The sequence below is a fragment of the Schistocerca cancellata genome, chromosome 2 (genome assembly GCF_023864275.1).
Source record: "Schistocerca cancellata isolate TAMUIC-IGC-003103 chromosome 2, iqSchCanc2.1, whole genome shotgun sequence".
Classification (NCBI taxonomy): Eukaryota; Metazoa; Arthropoda; class Insecta; order Orthoptera; family Acrididae; genus Schistocerca; species Schistocerca cancellata.
Genome location: NC_064627.1, coordinates 419,487,781 through 419,514,630, shown reverse-complemented (window position 1 = coordinate 419,514,630; position 26,850 = coordinate 419,487,781). Strand labels below are relative to the sequence as shown.

The window sequence follows — 26,850 nt, the reverse complement described above, 5'->3', positions numbered from 1 at the left end:
TGATACATCAGACTGCCTTAGGCCAGTTTGACCTAAATACTATACTCATTATAAAGTGAATTATTCATCACTTCTACTTAATGAATGGTTTTTCAAAAACTTCCAGAGGAACATTGTCAGTGTGATCCAGTATAGAAATGCTGCCCCATGCAAGATGTATCACTTATCATCAATTCTCCATATCCTTCAGATGCAACACAATGCAATAAGACCAGATTGATCAAAAGAGTGGCATAGCCCTATTCATCCTTGAAAATATAGTGTGTCAGCTATTATGGAACTACATATGGTATAATCCTGCTCAGAGAGCACATATAAAACTACCAGGGGGCTCATTTACAGTTATGTTACTTTACTGGTTGAAGGCTCAATCGTATAAAATGATTTTATAAACAAAGAACAGTCTGTATCATGTATATTTATCACTATTATCAGTTTTTGACAAATTAAGATGCATTCAGATATAAAATATGGAAAGCGTCATAGCTAAAACTTGACAACGTAACACCAGCTTATGACAGTAGTAGCTATTGTTCTTTTCACATTTTAGGTCTGAGCATGGCTTAGTGTAGCGAATACTGGTCCTAGCAATAACAGGATGAGGTATAGATTGTGCTTTATTTATAAAATTATAAAATAAGTTGCCAAGCAACAAATTCAAATGATGCAGCACTTCTTTCACTAATAGATGGCCAAATATTTTTGTTGTTAAATGAATTTTCCCTCACAATTGCAGCTTCACATTGCTGAACAAACTCAACTATTGATATTTCAACCTGCTTTATATCTCTCACTCTGTGTGTCTATGGAGTTTTGAAAGGCACCAAGAGGTTGAATCATTATCCCACTGTGATCACTTTCGCAGCAAACTCACTTTGTGTGGTACAAAGATCTCAGCCAGGTAAATGGAACTGTGACAAAGTCAAGTGGAAAGGTCATCTGGCCCAGGTAAAACAGGAGATAGTCAATTTCTCTCCCCATCTCATTGGATGTGCATTGTACAAGGAATGATTTTTAAGTAAACATAATTTTTAAATTTGGCCTCTGCAACACAGCGGTCAAGAAGATGCACACACACACTGGGTACTTACATCTGTAGGTTATTTAAAGACACCATAAATGAAGTGTTCACCTATATTAACATTGATTTTTGATTGCTTAAAATGTGTCCATTAATTGAAAATCTACTAAGTTTGAATTACGCTTAGTGATTCTCAAGATCAGTGGAGTTTGTGGAGAAAATACTATAATTGATGGAATGATGAGAAACCTTACTAATGTACATAATAATGTCCTCACCGAGACTTAAAGCAGAAAGTAGATGCAAGAGTTCAACAAAAGAGACACTTTGTGACTTCATACTTATTTAATAAGTATCCTCAAGTTTCAAGAAATACTCTTCATACAATTCACACTGAGTGCATAAACTGCTGGAAGTTATGCTTATGCTGAGTACCAAAACTGCTAACTGAGGTGCACAGAACCAGTTAAGTAACCTGTGCTTAAAAGTATTTTTAGTGGTACAGTAAAGGAGGTGATGGTCATAGATTTATTTGATCCATAGGAGAGTGTAACACAGGTGCTGAAGAACCTGAACAGGAAGATGTTTGAAGATAGATAGCAAGTATTTCACAAAAGTCCAAAAACCACACAAACTGTGTTGATGAAACGTACCAGAATTCAGGAATTAGCTCTCGTCTCACCATATGAGCTCCAGCAACACCATCTTAGTACTGAGCCTGCAGCAACAAACAGCAAACTCTCAAAGTGTGATGCATGTCTGCTGGCCAGGCATAGGTGATTCACTTAAATGAATATTAAATTTGAAGGAATGTACATTTCTTGAAAGCCAAAAGCCAAGTTAAATGTTAATGCACTTCACAAAGAAGTCTTTCCCCCTTAATTAAGAGTGCCTCTAAGTGGGTAAAAGCTTTCAGGACTGTCCAGTTATGCCTATGTTTAATAAGTTTTCTTGTACGATGTAGGATCATACAGTCACCATAAATGAACAAATGATAACGATATGAAGTGTAGCCTCTGCACTCCACACCAGTACTGTTGTGTGCCACTGTCCTGAAAAGCTTATTTATGTTTATTTTGCTCATTAGACGTGCACGGCCACCTACACTCGTAGCACACTCTCGGATGTATCAGTGTACTTGTCTCAGTTTTTAGGGGAGAAAATTACTGTTCCAGTGCAAAGATGGCATATTGCGATGGAACAAGACCACATGCATGTGGAACAAGACCACATGCAAGCTCAGACTAACACTCAGAAAGCCTTTTTTAGATATGAATGTCTGATTGAGAGTATATGTAAGGTTGAAGCACAAATTTCCAAAGTTGTTAAAATGATGAAATTTCTCATCTTTGAATAATATTAATTTACACAATAGTTCTCTTTAACAAAACAACTACTTTCTTATTTCTATTCAAAAGATGATATGCCTTAGCATTTAAATAAACTTAATTCTCTAAGTAATTCCCTGCTGTGCACTAATACAATTAGATCTGCTCTGACAACATGCCTTTCTATTCCAGTATCTCATGTCGCAATAAAAAGCATTATTAATCCAGTGTCAAGGGTGCTGTATCACCAAAGAATAGCATCACCTACACAGAGCTTATTCTCGCAATCACTTTCTTTTGCTGCCGCCAAAATGTTAATTCTCAAGCGCACACAGTGCAGAGTTTGTTGAACTAGAGTCTGTGCTGTAAAACACTGTCAGCACAGCTGATATACACAATCCATTTCAAAATCAGCACTTTTCTCATCTCTTAAGTTGATTTGCATCATTACATGCTGCCCCACATGTTAGCTAAATTCTTCTACCAGCAAGAACAACTAAAGACAAGCAGGCAATGTACTCATTACCAAATTCTGTGAAGAACACAACAGCAGCAGAGACAATCACTAAAGGTAGCATTAGACAACAAGCTAGCACGCAGAAAGGGTGACTGTTCCAGAACAACCAGTTTTGCCATGGCAATTTAACTTTAGTGTCTCCCCATTTGGGCAAGTCTCACGGGAAAACCTGGAGAAAGATCCATCAACCTCGCGCTTGTCTGACTCCAAACCAATCAATATCATAGGAATTTACAGGATACGTTTAAATGGTTGATAAGCCTTGCAGGTTTTAAATAGAAAGAATAGTAACCTTGAAATCACTGTTACAAACATATCGGTATTTTTGCATAATCAGATAAGTATTTATAGCATTTGACAGTGTCCATTCAAATATACTGTGAGAGTTAGGTGTGATTAAAAATGTTCAAAATGTGATTCATTAACTCATCAGAGGGACTTGTAGGCGCCGTTGGTGAAACTGCATGACATTGGGAAGGGAAGGTGAAGATCTCAAGTATCTAGAAGGCGTATGAAGGGAAGTCCTTCTTCGTGGAGAAGCAAGTGAGGTGGAACAGGAAATGGGTTAATCATAAAATCTTGGAATCTTATGGGGTGGGGTATGTGAGGCCAACAAGTATATATTAGACAAAATCAGAGAATCAGTTCCTGAAAAGGAAATGGATTAGTCCACGCTTGTGAGATTGTTGCCCCTCCAAACCTTCCAAATTGGAAACAAATTTACAAATGAAGATTGTCAGAAATCAATTCAGGTTTTACACTGCCTCATTATCAGTACCAGATGGTTTTCTGCACAAATGTCACAGATTATTCACAGAATCTATGGTACTCACACACCTTTCCACTAATCACAACAGTTAACACCTCATCCAAGGTCTTCCGCATTAGACTGGCATATTCACAGTTCAAGCATTTCGATGATGTGTGCTTTCTTTTAATTTATGTTACTTTATATTTGAACTGAAGGTTCACATCATCACTAAATACACTGCCCCTGCTTCACTAGAAGTTCATAGTTGTTTCTATCATGACGTCCATCCTCAATATTGATGATTGTAGTACTAATATTAAAAAACATCACTCTCTCCCATCTTCCATTGATTTTCAATTACGTATTCTGAGTTGGAAAATTTTATTGAGCATAATCATTTATCTCTTGGCTAAGTATGAGCTGAATGGTCAAATACATAGAAATACTCACAGCACAATATTTCAGCTCACAGTCTCCACTATAATCCCCTGTACCAATTGCTCCACTAATACAATGTAATGAATCATAGTGGTTAAAACATGAGCTAAATTCATTACAAGCCATGGAATTGAAGTTGTTTGACACAACATTACTGAGCATAACTAATTTGATGATGTTTGCTCAGAAACAGAAACTTAACACTACACATAGAAATCATAATCACTAACTGAAATAAAGCATATAATAATAATCTCTCATCTCTATAGGAAAGTTAATCTGGATTAGTACATATACTTATGTAAATACACTCAAATCAGAAATTATCCTCAGGTTTCTTTAACAGCTGAGTATACAACAATAAACTCACATACTACAAAGAAATAACACATAAAACAGGTACCTAAATCTATTGTTTACAGGCAAATATCTTCATGTTTATGCTTCATCTGGGATTCCTCTTTTCAGCAGAAACATTGTGTTATACCCTAATGTGGGTAGAAACCTTTTATCTGATCCATTCCTGGATACCCTAATAAGTTAGCTCCAGGATATGGAATTCTTAGTACAAACATACAACAGTTGCAATTTCTTAATTCTTCTCTTCATGAGTGAAGATTTCAAATGGGTCTGCAAGAGTACTTGCTGACTCACATTATACGTTTGCAACTGCAATCTCCTTTTATCATATGCCAGTTTCTGAACTTGAGCTCGTCAGTCAGGTTGGCTAATGCTTGTCTCACTTTCTCCTCCCACTGAGGTTCTCAACTGGTATCCTGGGTATCTTTTGCACTCACTCATTCCTCTCTTCTTGCCGGAACATTGACTCCTCTAGTGTGAACTGTGTTGTCATACTTGGTAAGTGGTTCATAACTTCTTTGAGCTTTGCCAAGTAGTCAATCCATTTTGTCTGCCTGTTGTGGTAGTATGCACACATAAATCTTAATTCCCAGATGACTCCCTCAACTGGGCTTCCTTTGGGGTGGTACATGGACATTAGTACATGGTTGATACCTGCTCTTGCGAGTGCGTGCCTCGAAGCAAAACATGTGAAAGTTGCTGCATTGTCCGAAAGTACTGCATGTTGTTTCTCAGCTTGCAGCATGAAGGAGTTGAACAGTCATTTCAGAATAGGAGTATAAGTCGCTGGTTACAGTGGGTACACCATGACATACTTTATAAGTACATCAAGGAATGCTATGATGTACCTACATCTAGTCCTGGCACTGGATACTGGCCCACAGACATCCACACACATGATGGCCAGGGACTTGTCCAGTATTATGGGGTGTTATGATATTTTACTCCCTTGATTATGTGGTTTCATTTTCTGACATACTTGAGAAGACTTGATTTCTTTCGGCACTTTCTTTCTGATCTCAGGAAAGTAGCAATAGGTTCTAATCTTATTGGCACACTTGCATATACCAAAACGGCGCCAAATGTGGTGAATATAACAAATGAGTTGTTTTTTGTATCCTTGAGAAATGCACACACATCATTCTTGTACATTCTCACTGTTATGATGAATAATACTTGCTTTATCATCTTGGAAAACTTGTGCAGTCTGTGCTCTTGTTGGTGTTGCAGAGACTGACAAACCTTTGACCAACAGTCATTTGTTCTTGCACTATAGCCACACTCCGGAAAAGTTCCAGGTAGTATCGCCTGTGTACCTGATCATTCATAAACAAGATAGGGGTGTCACCCATTTGCTCATCCACAGCTGTTTCCAGATTTAATCCTTTGTGAAGTCTCAATAGGGCAGCAGCTACTATATTCTCCTTTCTGTGTATGTATTCAATTTTAAAGTTGTATACTTACAGTGCCAAAATCCATCGTGAGAATCTGGAGTGCATTAACTTACAAGTTTGCAACAATGTTAGAGCTTGGTTGCCAAAAACACCATTGTGTTGCCTTCAGATAGTAAATGAACTTGGGGAAAGCCCAGACCACTGCCAGCTCTTCCTGTTATGTCATAGTGTTCAATCTTTCACAGGGCAACAATGTTCTGCTAGCAAATGCTGTTGGTCAGAATGTTGACTTTCCTTCTATCATCCTTGTCAGGAATAGGCAGGCTCCTAACTGACTGAAGAGGCATCTGTCATCAGACCAAAATCTAGTGACATGTATGGGTGGTACAACAACTTGGAGTTTAATCTTGCAGTCACTTCCTTTTGCTGCCACAAATCCATTAATTCTCAAGTGCACACAGCACAGAGTTCATTGAACTACAGATGTAAAACACTGTCAACACAGCTGATATATAGATTCCATCTCAAAATTAGCACATTTCTCATCTCTTAAGTCGATTTGTGTCATAGCAATCACACCACATGAACTCCAGTAACGCCATGTTAGTATTGAGCATGTGGGAACATACAGCGAACTATCAAAGTGTGGTGCATGTACATTGGCCAGGCATATGCCATGCCACTGTGATACAGGACAAAAATCACAGGTAATGTCACCCCACATGCTCATGTACCTACAGGGAAAATTGAGTAACTTCTTGTTATATCAGCAAATGATAACAAGCCAACATAACATAGTTACCACTGGGCACAGCACCACAAGTTATTAACTTGTAACATGGTATAACTGAATAAACATCTAACCAACCTAGCAAGTGTAACACCATCCTACTAACATAAAACATTTTACTGGTAGTTATCTAAAAAAATGCTTCCCACCTCTCACCCACACTAGGAATAGCCACTTGCATTTGAAGGTAACAAGTAAGATAATGTAATAAGTGGCAGTGGATTCAAGTCAGTACATAGGAATCATGAATCGAATTACAGTGGTGGGAGGATAGATCCCCTTAGTGACATTTGGCTTTTGCTTTCTTCAATAATGTTGTTATTCTTTGGCCTTTTCAGTCTCTATTATTGTTTCAGTTTTTAATAAAATCATTAACAGTAGTTTGTAGCGATCTATAGGGCCTTGACACAAACAGTTTTTACCTGGTTAAACTATCCTCCAACCACAGTAATTTATTTCATGGTCCCTATGTGCTGACTCCACTGTTTCCTAGGGCAGGTCAGAGGTGGGACGGCGGGCAAAGGCAGCTACCAGTAATTACTTTATATTATTAGCTTGTTACTACACTTCTATATTGGCCAGATGTTAATTGAGTTACACCATGTTGTAAGTTAATAATTTTTGGGGTTGTACCCATTGGTAATTATGTAACATGGATAGTCATCATTTCCTGATTCAACAAATTTGATTTTGTAAAGAAGTTACTCAACATGAGCATTGCGGTGTGATAATATATGATTCTTGTGTTATACTGCAGTGGCATGATATGTGCCCGGCCAGTGTGCATGCACCATGCTATGATAGTGTGCCATTCTATTCCCACAAGCTCAGTACTGACATGGTGTTGCTGGAGCTCATATGGTGTGATGAGAACGTATTCCTGAATTTTGGAAAGTTTTGTCAACATAGTCCAGTTTTATTGTAGGTTCCAGTTCAGTTTTCAGGGAAATATTGATGGCACCATTAAGCCTACATATAATTTGACAATATGCTCTCACTTGGCATATTACTATTATCTGGACAAGGAATGTTGAGTCTTCTATCCATCTGCACATTTGGTCCTCATATGATGTAATTTGTGTGTGTATTTATTTTTAATTCCCATCATTTGAGATTGGGGTAACAGAGGTTTTTTAATGGATATTCCCTCTTTTTTATTCAGATATCCACCTGAAGATGTGGCTTCAAGCTACAAAACTGGTTGTGGCTCCAGATTAAAATCTTACGTACAGCTGTTTGTGATTTTCATTGCACAAGCAGAAATTCGAAGCACTGGCTACTCATTTGGTTGTTTGCACCCCAGTTAGCATTCAAAATCACCAAAGAAAGTTGAGTTTCAGTAAAAAATTTCACTCTGCAAAACTTTATGCACAATGGTTTAGGATAGGCAGGGGGTGTTGGATGTGGTTTTTTTTGCCCGAATGTAACAACTGATTCTGAGACACATTGTAGACTTTAAATAAACTGTGTCAAGCAATCCAAAACAAAAGGTATTGCAAATTCAGTAATGGGATTCTTTTTGCTTAATGTAAATCCCTGTCCACATTTGGCTAAATGAATACAATATCTCTTCTCATTGTATCTTTGGGAACTACTTGATATCCCTCTGTATAGACCTGATGTAACATCTAGTCATTGTCCGCCCCCAGTAGCTGAGTGGTCAGCGTGACAGACTGTCATTCCTAAGGGCCTGGGTTCAATTCCCGGCTGGGTCGGAGATTTTCTCCACTCAGGGACTGGGTGTTGTGTTGTCTTAATCATCATCATTTCATCCCCATTGACGCGCAGGTCGCCGAAGTGGCGTCAACTCGAAAGGCCTGCACCAGGCGAACGGTCTACCTGACGGGAGGCCCTAGCCACATGCCATTATTATATTATCTAGTAATTACCATTTGTTCCATTATGTGTACGTGTGTGTGTGGGGGGGGGGGGGGGGGGGACACACATTAAGATGTCACCACCATGATATTGAAAATGATGTCAAAATGGCCATTTAACAATTATTGGCAAATCAGGTGACATTTTATGAGAAGGAATTCAGAATTGTTTTTCATTAGAAATTATGTTGCAAAGTAAATTAAGGTATTAAAGCAAATGCTTGAGTTTGTTTAGAATGAAAATAGTACTTATGTAAGAAACATGCCTTGTTCATGGACATGGTAAAGAGCAACTTCTGCAACCATTTGAAGGGAAAGTGTCCATCACAGCAGCAATAAAAAGCCTCTAATATTGTATTCATTGAAGGAAAACAGTATTATGACAATTTAGAGAGTAAATCATAGAAGAAAATACCTAAAATGCAAATTTGTTGATGCCAGTGCTAAGCATTTCTTGAAACAATGTAAAGAAGATCTTAGAAGTTGTTTTGTGCCTTGTTCAATCATAGATCTGACATGACAGACATATAGCAGAGTGTTAAGAAGTTTAGAAACAGGAAATGCACCCACAACTTTAGAGACACAGCTACAGAGTGGACAGAAGACTATGCAGACACGATCGCATCACAGACATCATTTGCTACCTTTCTAGTGATTTCATTTACTTTCAAGGTGAAGGAACACTTTCTATAGACCCTTCACCACCATTTCTATTAAATAATTGCAACTGCAAACAATCAAAACCTATAACACTGCCCTGCTACTGATATTTGTTGTCTGAGGCTCACACATTTGCCATAAGAAATATTACAACACTGCTACGCTCCTTGAAGAAATGTAGTGTATGGAATCTTCTACACTTATTTGTTATACACAAATCATACTTAAGTAGAGGAAATATCATTGCGTCTTACATGGCAATTTGCCTAACCCTGTCCATCAGAAAGACTCCGGAAAGTATTATTAAAACTCAACTGAATTGGATACTTGTGCTATGTGAATAACTGGTATCATGGCTGTGTTTATCCACTGCAATTTCCTCTCCATATTCCCCTTTGATATGTTAGCAGTATGGGATAATTTATAAAAACCTACACATAATCTTCAAGTTCCCACACAATCTTCAAATTCCTGATAACTTCATCATATGTATCTGCAGGCTGTTTCACATTTGATGGGCATGCATTCAGCTGACCAATGAGATGTTGAGCTCATGCTGAATATAACAGGGCCTCACTCAAAGGGCAATCTTCAGTCCAATAATGTATGCCATATGTACTGCTGACACTGCATATGAAGACAATAACTGCCTCTACTGTGGGGTCATTTTCCTCAAGGATTCTGCCATAGACTAGATGATGCTATTGCAACACTAGGTGGTTATCCAATAAAAAAAGGGGGCTAAAATATCACCTTGCAGATATCAAATAGTGTTGTTTACCCACAAAAGTCTGCTGAAGCTTGCCCAATGATTAATTTGGACGACTGTATGATATACAACCTCAGATGCTTTATTATTTGCATAGGCAGTTAAAAAGTGTATTTGCTGTCTTCAGTTTTTTTCATTGAACAGTTTATTTACTGTATATCACAGTCACTCATTCCAGGTATTTGATCCCCCCTTTCTTTCTTAGAGTATAACGTTAGCTATCGTCTACCTGAAATAATCTATTCCTCTAATTATTCTTTCATCTTGAACTATCTAATTTTGTATTGAGGTAATAAGTTTTGTACTTATCCTACTTTTTTCAATGTTTTAGGCATACAAAAAGAAGAATCAACTTGTGAGTATCCAGAGAGATGATCCGCTGCAAAGATCACGTGTTCCTTTTGGACCTCAGTACACTTTTGAGCCAGAGCAAAAAACATTTTTAAAGGAGGAGTCCATAGTATAGTAAAGTTTAGTCTGTTGCCATTGACAAATATAAAATAGTTGGCATATATTACTTTGAAATTTGTCCTGTTAAATCATTCAAATGAAGAGTATGTCTTCATAGTATTAATAATAATAATATTTTGTGGTATTGTCATTATATCATTCAGTGAAACTGATTTGTATGCCTATTAAACATTTATGAACATAATTTCTTTTGTAACTGAAATAATTTTCTTGCTGAGATAAATGCTAAAAGTGACATGGTACGTGTATAACAACAGGTTACTTGTAGACTCAGATGTACATGTAATAGTAATTCGCTGAGAAGAACACATTGTTACAGTTAATTCTTCAGACTTTTGATGTAAGAATTTAGCTTTATTTGAGTGAGAAAAAATATTTTTATTTAATGCATTATTAATTAAAGCATGCACAGAGGCATTTAAACAATCATTCTTTCTGTGTTCCATATGTGAATGGAAAAAGGAAGAAACCCTAATAACTGGTAAAATAGGATGTATCCTTTGGCATTCACATCATAGTGGCTTGCTGAGTATAGGTGATGTAGATGCAGACTCTTTTCTGTGACAATGATTTGTGGAGGTAATGATACAGGAATGTATTGAAACAATTTAGTCATCAAAATATAATGCTTTACATGTATGAATTTACATACTGGCTATACTGTTTATTCACTATTGTATAAATGTTTATGTCATTCATAAAGTGTAAACCATGAAAATGTCATCTGTTTGTGTACAGATTACCTGTGGAGTTCTAGTGGAAAAATCGTCAGTATATTTTTTTCGTATTCTTGATCTGTTTGTGGTAAACAGTCATGTTTTACACAGATCAGTAACAGGTCAAGAAATGTCATCAGCAGAGTTTCTTCCCTTGCTCGCAAGGGAACTTACTAAAACATACACATAGACCACAGACCTGGTAGGGATAGATGGTGTGATAATAATCTAGAATTCATGGTGAGCCATTTCCAAAATGTTATAACAAATGAGCACTCCAAAAGAAGTACACTAACATGTAAATGTATGGTCTGTTGGAAGCAGAGTCTTACCACACAAAGATGAAATACTAATCATCAGCACAAGATGGATGAAACTAGGCTAATGAGAATGAAATCATTACTAAACAATAAAAAATGAATACATAGAAAGCAAAATAAAAATCATTTAGGCTGTAAAGACTTGGACAGCAGTTTCAAACTTAAACAAACTCAGCAAGCACACCTATTTACATATAGCCATGTAATGGTTAGTTTGTGATGTCATCAGGTCACTGCCTAAGAGTGTGGTGTCACACCAATGTATGTTATGGAGCTTGTAGATGGGAAGAGTTGGCACTGTTTGCTGTTTTCAACAAAAAGAAAAAGGCTTGAAGTTAGATGAATTGTTAGCCTTAGAGCTGCATACAGTAAACTGTGCCAACTCTTCCCTACTACAAGGTCTATGAGAAATGTGGCGCAACTCCAAGAACTTAAGCAGCAGTCTTATGACATCATGAACTGACTGTTGAATGGATATGTATAAACAGTTCTTCTAGCTGACCTAGTTTATATTTGAAACTGCTATATGAGTCTTCAAAGCCTCTGATGGTACCTCCAGCATTGGAAGACAAAATGTTAGACAGCAAAATATGCCTTGTATCATGGCTAAATGCCCATGAAACAAATAATCACTAAGTATGCAAAACAAAAATCTATTTTTAATGCCACCAGTGTCATTCCTAAGCCCAGATAAAAAAAGGATGGAAAATACACGAAACATGTGTAAAAATACTTGCACGTCTACTTTAAAACTTTGAAGATTTTCTCTAGTTAAGTGCTCACAAACATAGATTGGAGATTTGGAGTGCTGTGATATCTATTTCATTTGTGAAGAGCACAAAAGTAAAACAAACACAGCATAAATTGTGTCACACAGACAAAAACAATATGAGATCATATATTTAATATCAAACTATTTATACAACAAAAAATATGCATACACCTTTATTTTCATTGCTTTGTAATTTTTATTGCACAGTTGCATACAAAAACATGTCGTTTTTGTATGTCTCCATAAACTTTTCATGCATTTTGTGGCTGTCTATGGACAAACTGTTGTGGCAGAAAAAACAAAAAAAAAAATATATGAACATCTGTGATTATGTATGCCTGATTTGGGGAAGTTACATTACAGTTATGAAATATTACTGTGTGACAGGCAACTATCTCATCCATTTCTGATGGACATCATGTTTTGGAAATTTAAAAAGAGTGTTGCCAAATTTCTCACCAAGATGAGAGATGTGGCATAGATGTATTGTTTACATAATATGCTTATTTCAGATTGGCAATCTGTCTTCCTCCAGTCATTAAGCATTCAATTAATCAAGAGAAAAATCATTCATGAAGCTCCAAATATGTCTAATGATTCAATAAAAGTGAAGTTAAAAAGTTTTTAATGTGGTGCAACAAATACCAATATAAACATTAATGTTTGTGAAAATTGCAACACCAAGCAGGATACGTGTGCCTAAGATAAACTCTGTTCTACAGATTGAATTCATGACCCTACACAAATGACCAGGATTTCTCAACTGTACATGATCATTGGCTTGAAGATTCAGCAGTGTGTGGAGCTTCAATATAATAGCATGGACAGAAGTGGTACTAGATATATTTCTGGAAAAATGCCTTCTGTGTGGTAGCCCACGGGGTATTGCCAGTGACTGCTGGAGGATCATGACTGAGAAATTGGTGGCCAGTGCTTGTACATTCTTTGCCACATGTGATCAGGAATTGTCCTGCTGTAATAAAGTCTTTGGATTGCTTGAAGGGTAGTACTTCAGGCTCCAAAACTTCTCTGATGTGGCATCCATTCTCAATACATGGGAGTTGAGATCGAAACTGTACCAAATGGTGCATCAAATCATCATTCTTCATATTTGTCCACTATGCCACCTAACAGTTCAGGTTGCCAAATTGTGGTCAGTAATGCCCTGACATCCAGGATGAATTTTCACTGTGCAGCAGAGTGTACATTGATTTGAAACTTTCTGGCAGATTAAGACCAGATGTCAGACCGGGACTCAAAACTGTGACCTTTATCATTCACAGGCAAGTGCTATACTGACTGAGCTATCCAATCATGACTCATGACATGTCCTCACAGCTTACCTCAGCCATTGCACCTCCTACCTTCTAAACTGACATGTATACAGAGCAAAACATTTTGCTACACAGATTGTTGGTAATAGCTTTAATATGCTTATTATTGTCTGAGGTATATATGGTTTCTGATGAAACTATATATATGCCACTAGTACACAGCATAGATCTGCCAACTTGCAATATGGCTCCCATGTAAAGCCAGTACTCTGAACAAAGCTGTGTAGTCTATTACAGCCATGCAAAAAAGATGAAACAGTAGCTACTTAGTGTTGTGGTCACACTGCATGTTTCAGCTCATGTTCATCTGTATGGCCCTCTTCTTGCTATTGGTTTCACATGTGCAGCATTGTCATAACAATATGCCTCATGCAAGTTAAAATACTACGGAATGGCAAACCTCCTCTTGCAGACAGAAGTCTTTACTTTTTCTATTCACATACCAGCTGATATTGCTGTCTTTGATTTCAGAAGTAAATACTGATTGCTTTCACATTTAATTAATATTTTTCATAGAATTAGCTTGGTGTGGCACTAATATTGATGGCTGGCATAGTGTTTTACAGTTCTTTTTTTAGTTGTTTCAACTATTCTTTCTGGGTATTGTAACAGTCACAGACATTGGTATATAACTGAGGAAGCAACAACTCTTTTCACAAAGCAGTTTTGCTGCTTCTTTTACTATATTGAACACAAGCAGTCTGCTGCAGTAGATAATTATTAGTATAGTTTTGTTACTTCTCTTTATTACTCTCCATTTTGAGTCAGTTCACATACCTAAAATCTTGCTTCGGGTGGCATCTACAAAATACAGTGAATGAGAATGGACCATAATTTTTGCACCATAAAATTTTCTTAAGTTTCTTGAGAGTTTCTGTGATAAGTTTTTGTATAGTAGCAGCTGGAGACTTTATTCTGGTACTCAAGATTATTTTGACTAACATCTGCTTTTCTTTGTACCTGTTGTTCAATAGGTGCTCTTTTACAAGAAGTTTTCATATAATGTACTAGCTTACAAACCCATCATTGTTTTGGGTATTCATTTTACTAATTTTCTATTATGAGGGTTGACTGAAAAGTAATGCCTCTACCTTCGTAATTCTTCAACAGTTGGCAGCATTGGTATGCGGCAGGTACTGGCTTGTTCCGTAGCCTCTTCTCTACAGCTCCAGTCGGTGGGAACCCTTAACATTGAATGATTGTGTTGTTACAGTGTAAAGTATGGAACCCAGCTCGGATGGTTGGTCAATGTGATTTAAACAACGTGCAGTCACTGAATTCTTGACAGCAGAATGTGTCACCCCAAAGGAGATTCATCAGAGAATGAAAGCAGTTTATGGTGATTGTGTTGTGAGTACTGTGCATTGTTGGGTGAATAAGTTTAAAGATTTTGAGGCGGAAACATCTGACCTGCGTGACAAAGAGTTGGACATTCTGTGATAGCAACCACCAAGTGCACAGATATTCCGATAGCCAAGCAGAGCAATAATGTGACGCACACGTTCTTGTGAAATGCCAATTGTGCTTGCAGTTTCTCTCTGAGTGATACGATGGTTGTCCTGAATCAATCTGTCAACATTTTGCTTGTGAAACTCGGTGGTTGCTGTCACAGGACGTCCAACTCTTTGTTTGTCGTGCAGGTCACATGTTCCCGCCTCAATATCTTTAAACTTACTTTTCCAACGACGCACAGTACTCACATCAACACAATCACCATAAACTGCTTTAATTCTCCGATGAATCTCCTTTGGGTGACACCTTCTGCTGTCAAGAATTCAATGACTGTATGTTGCTTAAATCGCATTGACCAACTGTCTGCACACGGTTCCATACTTTACACTGTAACAACACAACCATTCAATGCCAAGGCTTCCCACCAATTGGAGCTGTGGAGAAGAGGCTATGGAACAAGCCAGTACCTGACACATACCAATGTCGCCAACTGTTGAAGTGTTACGAAGGTAGAGGCATTACTTTTCAGTCAATCCTCGTACAAACGAAAACAAAAAATGAAATGTATTTGTCATGTAATATCAAAAAAATCTCATTTACCTGTATTCATTAAAACTTCTTTGATATCATGAAGTAGTTATAAAAAGAAATGTGCATAACGTATAAATGTATAAATAGAGTATCTCAGATAATTTCTGTATGCTGGATACAACTGCTTCACTTGTCTGTCTATAGGCAGATATTACTTTCACCTACATCTGTTTGCACTTCACAGGTGCAAGCCGTAAAAAGTGCTGCTAGGTATCTGGGATTTCCTTATGTTGACTAGACTGTAGAAGGATCTTAGTAGTATGGAATAAAATGTGTTAAAACTTCATGGCTGATGTGGCAGTTTTTCATACAGCTCAGGTTTTATGTCGTATCTCTTGAACTGTGTGTTGTATAACTATATATATTTGTGCAGGCACATTCAAAAATTTATTGCAGATAGAGTTAGTAGCACAGAAGTAATAAATTTAAACATTGTGCATGATGCAGAAGTTTTTCATGCATCTAATTGTTTATGTCATGTCTCCTGAACTACAATCCGCCTGCTTAGCTGAGTGATAATGTGTTTGCCTACCATGCAGTGGTTCCAGGTTTGAGTCCCAGCTGGGTTGGAGATTTTCCCCATTTGCGACTGGGTGTTGTGTTGTCATCATCATACACTCATCATCAGCGATACACAAGTCGCTGAATGTGGCGTCAGCTGAAATAAGACTTGCAACTTGGTGGCAGAACTTCCCTGGATGAGGCCAGTGCCACACAATCATTTCATTACATTTTCCTGAACTGTGATAGGTAGGTGGTTCTTATCCCCACAGCATTGTTGTCTGACATTAAGGTATGTTGTACACCAAATTTGGTTGAAATCAATGGTTTAGGTCAAACACACACACACACACACACACACATTCACCCATTTTTATAGCATGTATGGATTCATACCGTACCTGCCATCTCCGACAAATCTTCTAGGCTCTATAGTTGTAGAGCTTGAGCAACTATACATTTGAACTGTAATCATGCAGTATGTCTACATGTTCCTTGTTTGATTGGAAGGTTCTAGCTTTTGTCTGAAAATGCAGTGATATCTTCCTTAATCTATATATACAGCACATGTAGCATTTTCTGTCCTGTCATCTTAATCTGTTCGTAAGCTATATTAATTGTCATTGTTATTCTGTTTGTTATATAGACTGAACACATACATTAATTTATGCATGTATTTTTTAATTAAAGAAGTGTCCCTGTGTAGAGTGTGACCTTTTGAAAAACGTATTTACAATTTCTGTTACTGTTGTTGCTGTCTTTTTAACAGAATTAACAATAATACATATCGTGGGCATGACAAAGCATCCTACAACACATTATTAAATGTGATATTGCAGTGACTGTGTTGTTCAGGAGTATGATGGAAAGTTCTTTTGGACATGCATGCATCTTGGAAGAAACAGACACCGTGCTGACTATAGCCATTATGAAATACATGAAATGTATTCACAAATACACATATGGACAACTATTTTGTAAAGAGTATTCAATGGCTTTAGGCCTTTACTTAGCTTGCATTTATCATGAATTTCTCGCCCAGTGCAAAGTCCCACGTAATTGGAAAAAAGTGCAAGTGACTCCTGAATAAAGAGAAAAAAACAGATCTGCATAATCAGAGACCATTATCCCTAACATTGGTCTGCTGCAGAATCCTTGAACGCATTCTCAGCTTGAATATAATACATTTTCTTGACTCCCATAAAGCAACAGCACAATTTTAGAAATCATCACTTGTGTGAAACTCAGCTTGGCCATTTCTCACATGATATACTATGAACTATGGATGAAGGGCAACAGGTAAATTCCATATTTCTAGATTTCTGGGAAGCATTTGGCACGGTACCCCTCTGCAGACTGTTAACGGAGGTACGAGAATGTGGAATGGGTGAGAGTGACTTGAAGACTCCTTAAGTAATAGAACCCAGTATACTGTCCTTGATGGTGAGTATTCATTAGTGACAAGCATATTGTTAGGAGTGCCCCAGGGAAATGTGATACTGCCGCTATTATATTCTACATACATAAATGATCTGACAGACAGGGTGTGCAGCAGTTTGCGGTTGTTAGCTGATGACACTGTGGTATACAGGACAGTGTCAAAGTTGAGTGACTGTAGGAGGTACAAGATGACTTAGAAAAATTTTCTAGTTGTTGTGATAAAAGGCAGCTAACTCTAAAAGTAGAAAAATGTATGTTAATACGGATGAGTAGAAAAACAAACCCATGATATTGGAATACAGCATTAGTAATGTGCTGCTTGACACAGTCATGTCATTTAAATATCTGGACATAGTGAAAAGTGATATGAAATGGAACGAGCATGTGAGGATTTTGGTAGGGAAGACGAATGGTTGACTTTTGGGAAAGTGTCATTCACCCATAAAGGAGACCACATATAGAATACTAGTGCAATCTATTCTTCAGTACTGCTTGAGTGTTTGGAATCCATACTATGTCAGATTAGAGGAAGACATCAAAGTAATTCACAGGCTTACTGCTAGATTTGTTACTGGTAGGTTCAAACAACACGCAAGTGTTACGGAGGTGATTCAGGAACTCAAATGAGAACCCCTGGAGGGAAGGTGACTTTGTTTTTGAGTAACACTATTGAGAAAGTTTAGAGGACTGGCAGCTGAAGCTGACTGCACAATGAGTCTACTGCTGCCAAAATAAATTTCACATAGGGACCATAAGATAAGATATGAAAAAATAGGGCATATAGACAGTTTTTCCCCTGCTCCATTTCTGAGTGGAAAAGGAAAGGAAATGACCAGTAGTGGTACAGGGATATCCTCTGCCATGCACTGTACAATGGCTTGCCTAGTATGTATGTAGATGTAGATGTAGATCTGCCAGCTAACGAATCGTCGTATGTCCTCTGTGACATCAGCATAATTTTTGTTAAAGTATCCCCATTATTCAGTGGTGCGCCTTGCTTTTCCAAGCCAGGATGTCATAGCACTTAATAACTGCCAAGCCAGCAGGTACTGCAACATATAACAAAACTGTTATTGTCACCTCACCTTGAAAATGCACAGCTTCCATATGTATCAGTTTACATGAGCAGACAAAAACAAACTTCCAAACAGTTTGTTATTCTAAACTAAATAGCTAATAATTTATTTTCAGAATAGCAATTGTCCTTTGACGGTAGGCAGACAGGTAACACATGGCTTTATCAATTGTAATACATTACACTACATTATCCTGCAACAAAAATATGAAGTACTCATTGCTATCAAACTTTTTTAATAAAGTATCAGAGTTAATGAGCCAGAAATGTTGTTTAATAGGAAGAAAACTGATGTGAATTTCAGTGAACAAAGGTTGTGACACTCAGAAGCTCTGTGCTTAACCTGTGACGAGTTAGAGATGGGTGCAGAGTTCATTATTGATATTACAGACAAGGCGCTACTCAGGAGGTCTGTCACTGTTTCTTTTCAGCTGATGCTAGTTGTTCCCTGTGAAGAAAAAATTATTGAATGAATACTATGAGGAAGAAAGCTCTGAGCTATTGTAGATGTCAGCTGAAATTAAAGGAAGGCCAAAGGTGAAAAAGATTGGTACTTAGTCTGTCTCTGTCAAAGGCCAACAAGAAACTGGCAGGTTTAATCTTCCTCTAAATGGCACTGACTACAAGAGAGCCAGCATCTATATTTTCAACAAATCCCCCATTTGTGTGTGTGCTGTGTACCGGTAATTATTAGCCACAAAGAGTTTTGTCCACAAGCAAGTTTTATACTTATCTATTTGTTGATCAACACATCATATATTTGTTGAACACTAATCTATACTATTTTATAGAGTACAGTATTTTAGAAGGCTTAGTGCATATACGTTTTTAAAGTTTGTCGATGTGATTTGTACTTCTTCAAGCTGCACATGGAAACATCACTAGTCTGTGCTCTCCTAACATTTGGATGAAACAACTACACAATGAAGCATTTTGCAGCAAGACCCAACTCTGGCTCTATATATAAATTTTTAAAACACAAGTTAGTTGATATTAAATAACATTTTCATAGTTAAGATGCATTGTGAGCTGAGTTTTAAGTGCAGGACACTGCAATTTTCATGATTTTACCTAGTCAGTTACATCACTAGTAAATATATATGCATATTCTAAACTGTTCAGAATTGTGGCTTCTGAAGTTACCTCATGGTGAAAAGATTCAATAATTTTAAAATACACTGCCAACAAAAAAAGTGAAGCAAAGACAGACACATGGTCAGATGTCAGTATAACTTCATAAATGTACACACCATTAATGGGTATGTAAGTGATTAAAGTTGCAGTTCTCTGTGGCCTGTAGAATGGCTACCAGAGTGCATTAATGCTGTTCGTATTTAGTGTTGCTACCAGACCTGGTAGGGTATATAAAGGTGTGAACAGCATTGAGTGATCACTGTGGAGGACAAACAGATGATAATTCTATGAGACAACATTATAACATTATCAGAATCTGGCAGAATTTAAAAGGGGTCTCATTGTGCCGTGCATAGGATGCTGTTAATACCAAACCACAAACAGCTGCATTTGGAGTGGTGCCGTGACCGGTGATGGGGAAACATGGAATGCTGATGAATGGTGTCGCATTGTGTTCACCAGTGAATCATGGTTCTGAAGTACCCCAGATGGCCACAGTTGATGAGTATAATGGTGACCTGGGGAGAGGTCCCATTTTTCCAATATTTTTAAGAGAAAGAGCAGAGTTACTTATGGCATAATGGCATGGGAAGACATCAGGTATTACTTAAGTTCACAGCTGCAGTGAGGGAACTCTAATGGCACAATGTGCGTCATGGAGATTGTGCATCCTCATGTGTTACCTCAGGTGCAACAATATTGTGGTGCCATTAGTCAAGATGACAGTGCTTGCCCATACTTGCTGTGTCTTTGAACTGTCAGTGTAACACTGAGGTACTCTTGTGAACATCGAGATCCCCAGACCTGTTATCAACAGAACTTGTTTGGGATCAGCCTGAACATCAATTCTGTCCCCATGCCAGCTACAACAGTTGTGGGTCAGCTTGCTTCAGAAGAGAATACAATGGCTGAATCAGTGCATGCCTCCAGGCCAGAGGGGTTGTAACGCCATACTGATATGTGGTCTCCTACTGACAAGTTCCTTGTAAATTTGAATCGATACTGTAATCACTGAAATAACTTCGAATACCCTCGCAAACTGTGAAGTTTCATTTCATTTTTTTACTCCACTTCTGGATGCTTCACTTTTTTTGAGGGGCCGTCCCACACATTAGCAAATATGTTTTGAATACACTGCAGAAGTTTCACTGGAAAGCCCTTGCACATCCTCTATACTATCACAATCTCTCTCCATGCAATTTCCATGTTTTTGGGGCCCTGAAGAAAGACATTTGTAGCTGCTGATTTATTTAGAATATCTGTGAACAATCTGAGATAAATGTATTAATAGTTATCATTACTGTTGAAATAATAAACAGTTTATGTACTTTTTTCCCATCAGTCTTATTCACATTTGATTGCCTTTATACAATCAGTGGGTCAACCACACATTTTTGCAATTGAGTGTGCAATATATCAACATGTGACATAAGGCAAAATGCAGACATCCAAAATTGAAATACTGGCGATCTACTTTCAGGGCCCTCTTGCACAACTAAATGTATTGGTTTGCCAAGATGTAAGCTCAGTTCTGTCTCCACATTATAAATGTGGTTATTTTTGATAATAATTTGCAGCAGTCTTTAATGTAAAATTCCATTTCATGTTGGAAACATGAGAGACTTTTCTATTCACCATGTCAATTAACATTACTGTTTGCTGGGAGGAGGTAGGTGGGAGGCACTAAGACTCTCACTTATGTCAGCAAAAATTCCTAACATGTGTATTCTTGCATGGGCCACAATCAGATTCAATGTATGAGCAAAACAAACTATCACTCTTTCAAAAATAACTTTATCTGAATTACCCATAATATCCAGTAAAGTTACTTTAAGTGATTCTGGCATCATGTTCACGAGAAGCAAAGAAAGTACCTTTCCTTAAGTGTACCATGAGACAGAACATATCTGATTACTATGACAAACTGTGAAATTGTTGAAATATAATTTGTCTCGTCATGGTTATAACACATACATTTGTAGCAGTAATTTCCTTTCATACTTGGTCAAGATAAACCCCCAGCATACAGAGATATAAATCCTTTGGGATATATTTATAAGGTCTTTGGAAACAGTCGTCATGGAAAGGTAGAGAGCAAGCAATATTACTTGGTCCCTAGCTACGCAGACAGCACAGTAAGGGAGGGGATAACGATAGTGGTGGGTGCTCCATTGCAGATGGGACATCATGATAGGGGACATGTAGTTCTACAGCTGATGCCTTCACACAAATGCCTATCTCACAGAACTTCAGAACTACAGCTAGTGGGGCAGTAAGGTATCATATCAACAAGTTATGTCAATATGACAAATGATTCAACAAGTCAACCATTTATTATTAAAAACACAATGGGGCAGGATTAAGCAACAGAGGGAGATATTTATTTTCATCAGTCTTTTATATTTTTTCCTCTCTTGTTGTGACGTAAAAATTAACTTCCTTTGCCAAAACAGTGGGGTTTATGCAATTTTGTCTCACTAACTTGCTAATATAGTTGCATTTGTGACAGAATCCTGAAACAGTCCACTATTAATCAAAAACTTGAGAACAAGTAAGGCCAGTATCCTGACACAGTCCACTATTAATCAAAAACTTGAGGACAAGTAAGGCCAGTAGCTTATAAAAAGTTCATGTTCTGTATAAAAATAAAAGTGTGAGTTGTTCATTTATGTTGTTACAAAGCCATATTAATTCTCACTTCACCAGCTCTCAATGGCCCTTCAAAGAACTACATTATTTCACTGAAAAAAATCTTAAGTCACTCATATACTGCAGGAGTTAAGAATGTTTCGCATATTAGCTACGTGGCAAAATACTCTCTGCTTTGCATGCTACATTTCTCAAAAATTCTTTTTGGTATCTCAAGCTGTGTACTCTATTGTTTGTGCACACAATCAGAAGTGACTGCACTACATACAATCTGATTTCTCGACATTGGTGACTGATGTACACTACTGGCCATTACAATTGCAACACCAAGAAGAAATGCAGATGATAAACGGGTATTCATTGGACAAATATATTATACTAGAACTGACATATGATTACATTTCCACGCACTTTGGGTGCATAGATCCTGAGAAATCAGTACCCAGAACAACCACCTCTGGCTGTAATAACGGCCTTGATACGCCTGGGCATTGAGTCAAACAGAGCTTGGATGGCGTGTACAGGTACAGCTGCCCATGCAGCTTCAACACGATACCACAGTTCATCAAGAGTAGTGACTGGCGTATTGTGACGAGCCAGTTGCTCGGCCACCATTGACCAGACGTTTTCAGTTGGTGAGAGATGTGGAGAATGTGCTGGCCAGGGCAGTAGTCGAACATTTTCTGTATCCAGAAAGGCCCTTACAGGACCTGCAACATGCGGTCGTGCATTATCCTGCTGAAATGTAGGGTTTCAAAGGGATCAAATGTAGGGTAGAGCCACAGATCGTAACACATCTGAAATGTAACGTCCAATGTTCAAAGTGCCGTGAATGCGAACAAGAGGTGACCGAGACGTGTAACCAACGGCACCCCATACCATCACGCCAGGTGATACGCCAGTATGGCGATGACGAATACACGCTTCCAATGTGCGTTCACCGCAATGTCGCCAAACACGGATGCGACCATCATGATGCTGTAAAAAGAACCGGGATTCATCCGAATAAATGACGTTTTGCCATTCGTGCACCCAGGTTGGTCGCTGAGTACACCATCGCAGACGCTCGTGTCTGTGATGCAGCGTCAAGGGTAACCGCAGCCATGGTCTCCGAGCTGATAGTCCATGCTGCTGCAAACGTCGTCGAACTGTTTGTGCAGATGGTTGTTGTCTTGCAAATGTCCCCATCTGTTGACTCAGGGATCGAGACGTGGCTGCACAATCCGTTACAGCCATGCGGATAAGATGCCTGTCATCTCGACTGCTAGTGATGCAGGGCCGTTGGGATCCAGCAAGGCGTTTCGTATTACCCTCCTGAACCCATTGATTCCATATTCTGCGAACAGTCATTGGATCTCGACCAATGCGAGCAGCAATGTCATGATACGATAAACCCCAATCGCAATAAGCTACAATCTGACCTTTATCAAAGTCGGAAACATGATGGTACGTATTTCTCCTCCTTACACGAGGCATCACAACAACATTTCACCACACAATGCCGGTCAACTGCTGTTTGTGTATGAGAAATCGATTGGAAAATTTTCCTCAAGTCAGCATGTTGTAGGTGTCGCCACCAGCGCCAACCTTGTGTCAATGCTCTGAAAAGCTAATGATTTGCATATCACAGCATCTTATTCCTGTCGGTTAAATTTCGCGTCTGTAGCACGTCATCTTCGTGGTGTAGCAATTTTTATGGCCAGTAGTGTATATTGCGTCTCAAGGGAGGAAAATTCAGTATGTTAGCTCCATTTTGTATGCAGCAGTATGTGATTTAGCAGGCACCAAATGCAAACTCTTAGCAACCCCTATTTTTCATTGCAAACTATTTACATTCCACACAGTACCTTACTAAATATACAAATATGACAATAATCAAACAATGGAATCTCCAGGTAGGAATATCAACAATGAAGGAAAAAGATTGCTACTTATCATAAAAAAACCATGTCGAGTTGCAGACAGGCCAAATTAAAAGACACTCACTTGTAGCTTTCGGCTACAGCCTTCGTCAGTAAAAGAGACACACACAGGCGCTGTTCTCTCTCTCTCTCTCTCTCTCTCTCTCTCTCTCTCACACACACACACACACACACACACACACACACACACACACACACACACACGCGAATGACTGCCAACTCGATATCGGGATGGAATGCAGCATTGCGTGGGATGCAAGCAGCGATCTGGAGGGGGTGGGAAAGGGGAAGGGGAAAGTGAAGAGATAGTAGTGTAAGGATGCTATCTGGTGGAGTGTGAAGGGCCTAGACTGCCAATAGGCACTGCGTCAGGAGGTTGAGAGACAGGGAAGTGGAGAAAAAAGGAGAGGAGTGGGGAAAGGCAGGCAGATGTGTTGGTAGAGAGCTGTGAATAAAGAGGATGGGAGGTGAGAATGGGGAGGATATGACAGAACAGAGGAGTGGAAATAGTTGGGTGAAAGATGTGACGACAGTATGTTACCGTATATTCAGGCCACGATAATTATGGGAGTGGAGAATGTGTTGAATGGATAATTCCCATCTACATGAACAACCACTACCAAACTGAGGCCAAGAGCATGCAGCTGAACCATAACACATTTGATTTCAATGGCTGCTTCACTAGTCAAGCCGTGTGGATCCTTCCCTCCACCAACAGCTTTTCTGAACTGCTCACATGTGAGTTATCCTTACAACAGATTCTCCACTCCCATAATCATCCCGGCCTCAACCTACGGTAACATACAGTCCCCACAACCTCCATCCAACAGTTTCCACCACTGCTGTCCTATCATCTCCTACCCATTCTCATCTCCCAGCCTATCTATTTGTAGCCCCCCCCCCCCCCCTCCACCACCCTGCCCCACAAACTCCTGATTCTGTGCCTGTTGGCACACTCTTCCAGACGGAGTTTCTCTCTCTCCCCACCTGTACAGTACTATTCCTATCCCTTTTCCTTCCCCTTCCTCACCCCCTCCAGATTACTGCTTGCATCCCACAAGATGTTGCATTCTGACCTGAGATGCTAGAGTTGCCAGTCGTGGATGTGTGAGATGTGCTTTCTTGTTTGTGTGTCTTTTACCGATGAGGACTGTGGCCGAGAGCTATAAGTGAGTGTCTTTTAATTGGGCTTGTCTGCAACTTGACATGTCTTCTTTACGGCAAGTAGCAGCCCGTCTTTTCCTATTTGTTGAAATATGACAATAATTATGACTTATAATGAAAAGACGGGCAGTTCATCTTGAAGCTGATGAATGAGGCTAGGTTGCAGTGCAGACAATGTGTGCACACCTCCATTTATGAAGTATATTCAAAGTGGGCAGGAAATGTTTCACTCGCAATGGGAAGCTTACAGCTCAGTAGATGACCAGCAACAGGCAATCACCTCTTCAGAAGAAAGGAATGGACTCATCCAGCACTGAGAACAAGAATGTGGTTCTGCACGTGGGCCACGTAATCATGTGCAAGCTCTAATGGCTAGGTGGACCATCGAATTCAGCAGTGAAATTTATGGCTGTAAAAAGTTCCTTAATTTGAAGTCACTGTATTTGCAATTCGCAAAATGTGCAAACTCTGAAGCATCAAAAAATATAAAGCAGTTCACCATTTTAGGATGTACATAATGAGTTTCGTGATTCTAATCATTTCATCTTTAGTTGACTGTTTATAAATGCTATCCAGTTTTTTCTGAATACTGTATCCCCTAAAAGATGGTGCTCTATCTGTGCAGTCTTTTGTCTTTTGAACTGCTCATGTTTCTTACTCTCCTGATTTAAGTGTCAATGCCTGTTAGTGTCCAGTTTGTTTCACAATCACTACTCTCTACTGCAAATAAAAAACATTGAAAACACTATAATTTGCCTCTGCGTATTGTAGCAACATATCCAGTCTACTTTCCAATAGAGATCAAGGTGAATATACTTTCTATTCTTGTAATTAACATGTTTTCCAGTATTGGTCTGTCTATCGTTTTGATGTGGAGTTTATCTGCAAGTGACAGGGAAGAAAAACTGATTCCCTTAAGCCTTGGGACTGAATTTTCATTTTGTTTTCTAGGCACTAGGCTCTACAATCTGAGAACTCACATCATCAAATCCAGAATTGCATAATGAGTTCTACCAAATACAGTGACTAAGTACCATCTAAGACTGAGTAATAGCTAGTCATAGCATCGGTAATTTATCTGCAACAAATATAGAGACAATTTATGCCTAGACTTGCTGGCTAGCCTCATGTTGTGATTTCAGTTTCAGAAATATAACTGCAGGCAGGAACCATTAACATTATAGGTGTTACAGGTTATAAAATTGAGTAGATACAAATTAGTTCAAAAATCTATTATTTGTGTCTCATGAATCTGCTATTTATGTCTCATGTTGGTGGAACAAACGGCTAGAAAAGTTAACAAACTCTGCCTAGATTCAACAGCAAGAGTGGAAGCAGAAGCCCTGGCAGATACATGCGAGATTGCTTCAGTGCTCAGAATAAGAAACACCTCTGTCCCCACTC

The 26,850-nt window shown here is 38.5% G+C and overlaps 1 protein-coding gene across 1 annotated transcript in view; it reads left to right on the top strand.

Annotated features, from left to right (window-relative positions):
* LOC126161869 (protein CFAP210) overlaps nt 1-11,034 on the top strand; it is a 191,061-nt gene extending 180,027 nt beyond the window's left edge. Inside the window, exon 9 of the mRNA XM_049917995.1 lies at nt 10,237-11,034. Within this exon, the coding sequence (XP_049773952.1) occupies nt 10,237-10,371 (135 nt within the window). The 3' untranslated portion in view covers nt 10,372-11,034. The remainder of the gene's footprint in view (nt 1-10,236) is intronic.
* Nucleotides 11,035-26,850: the final 15,816 nt, after the last annotated feature.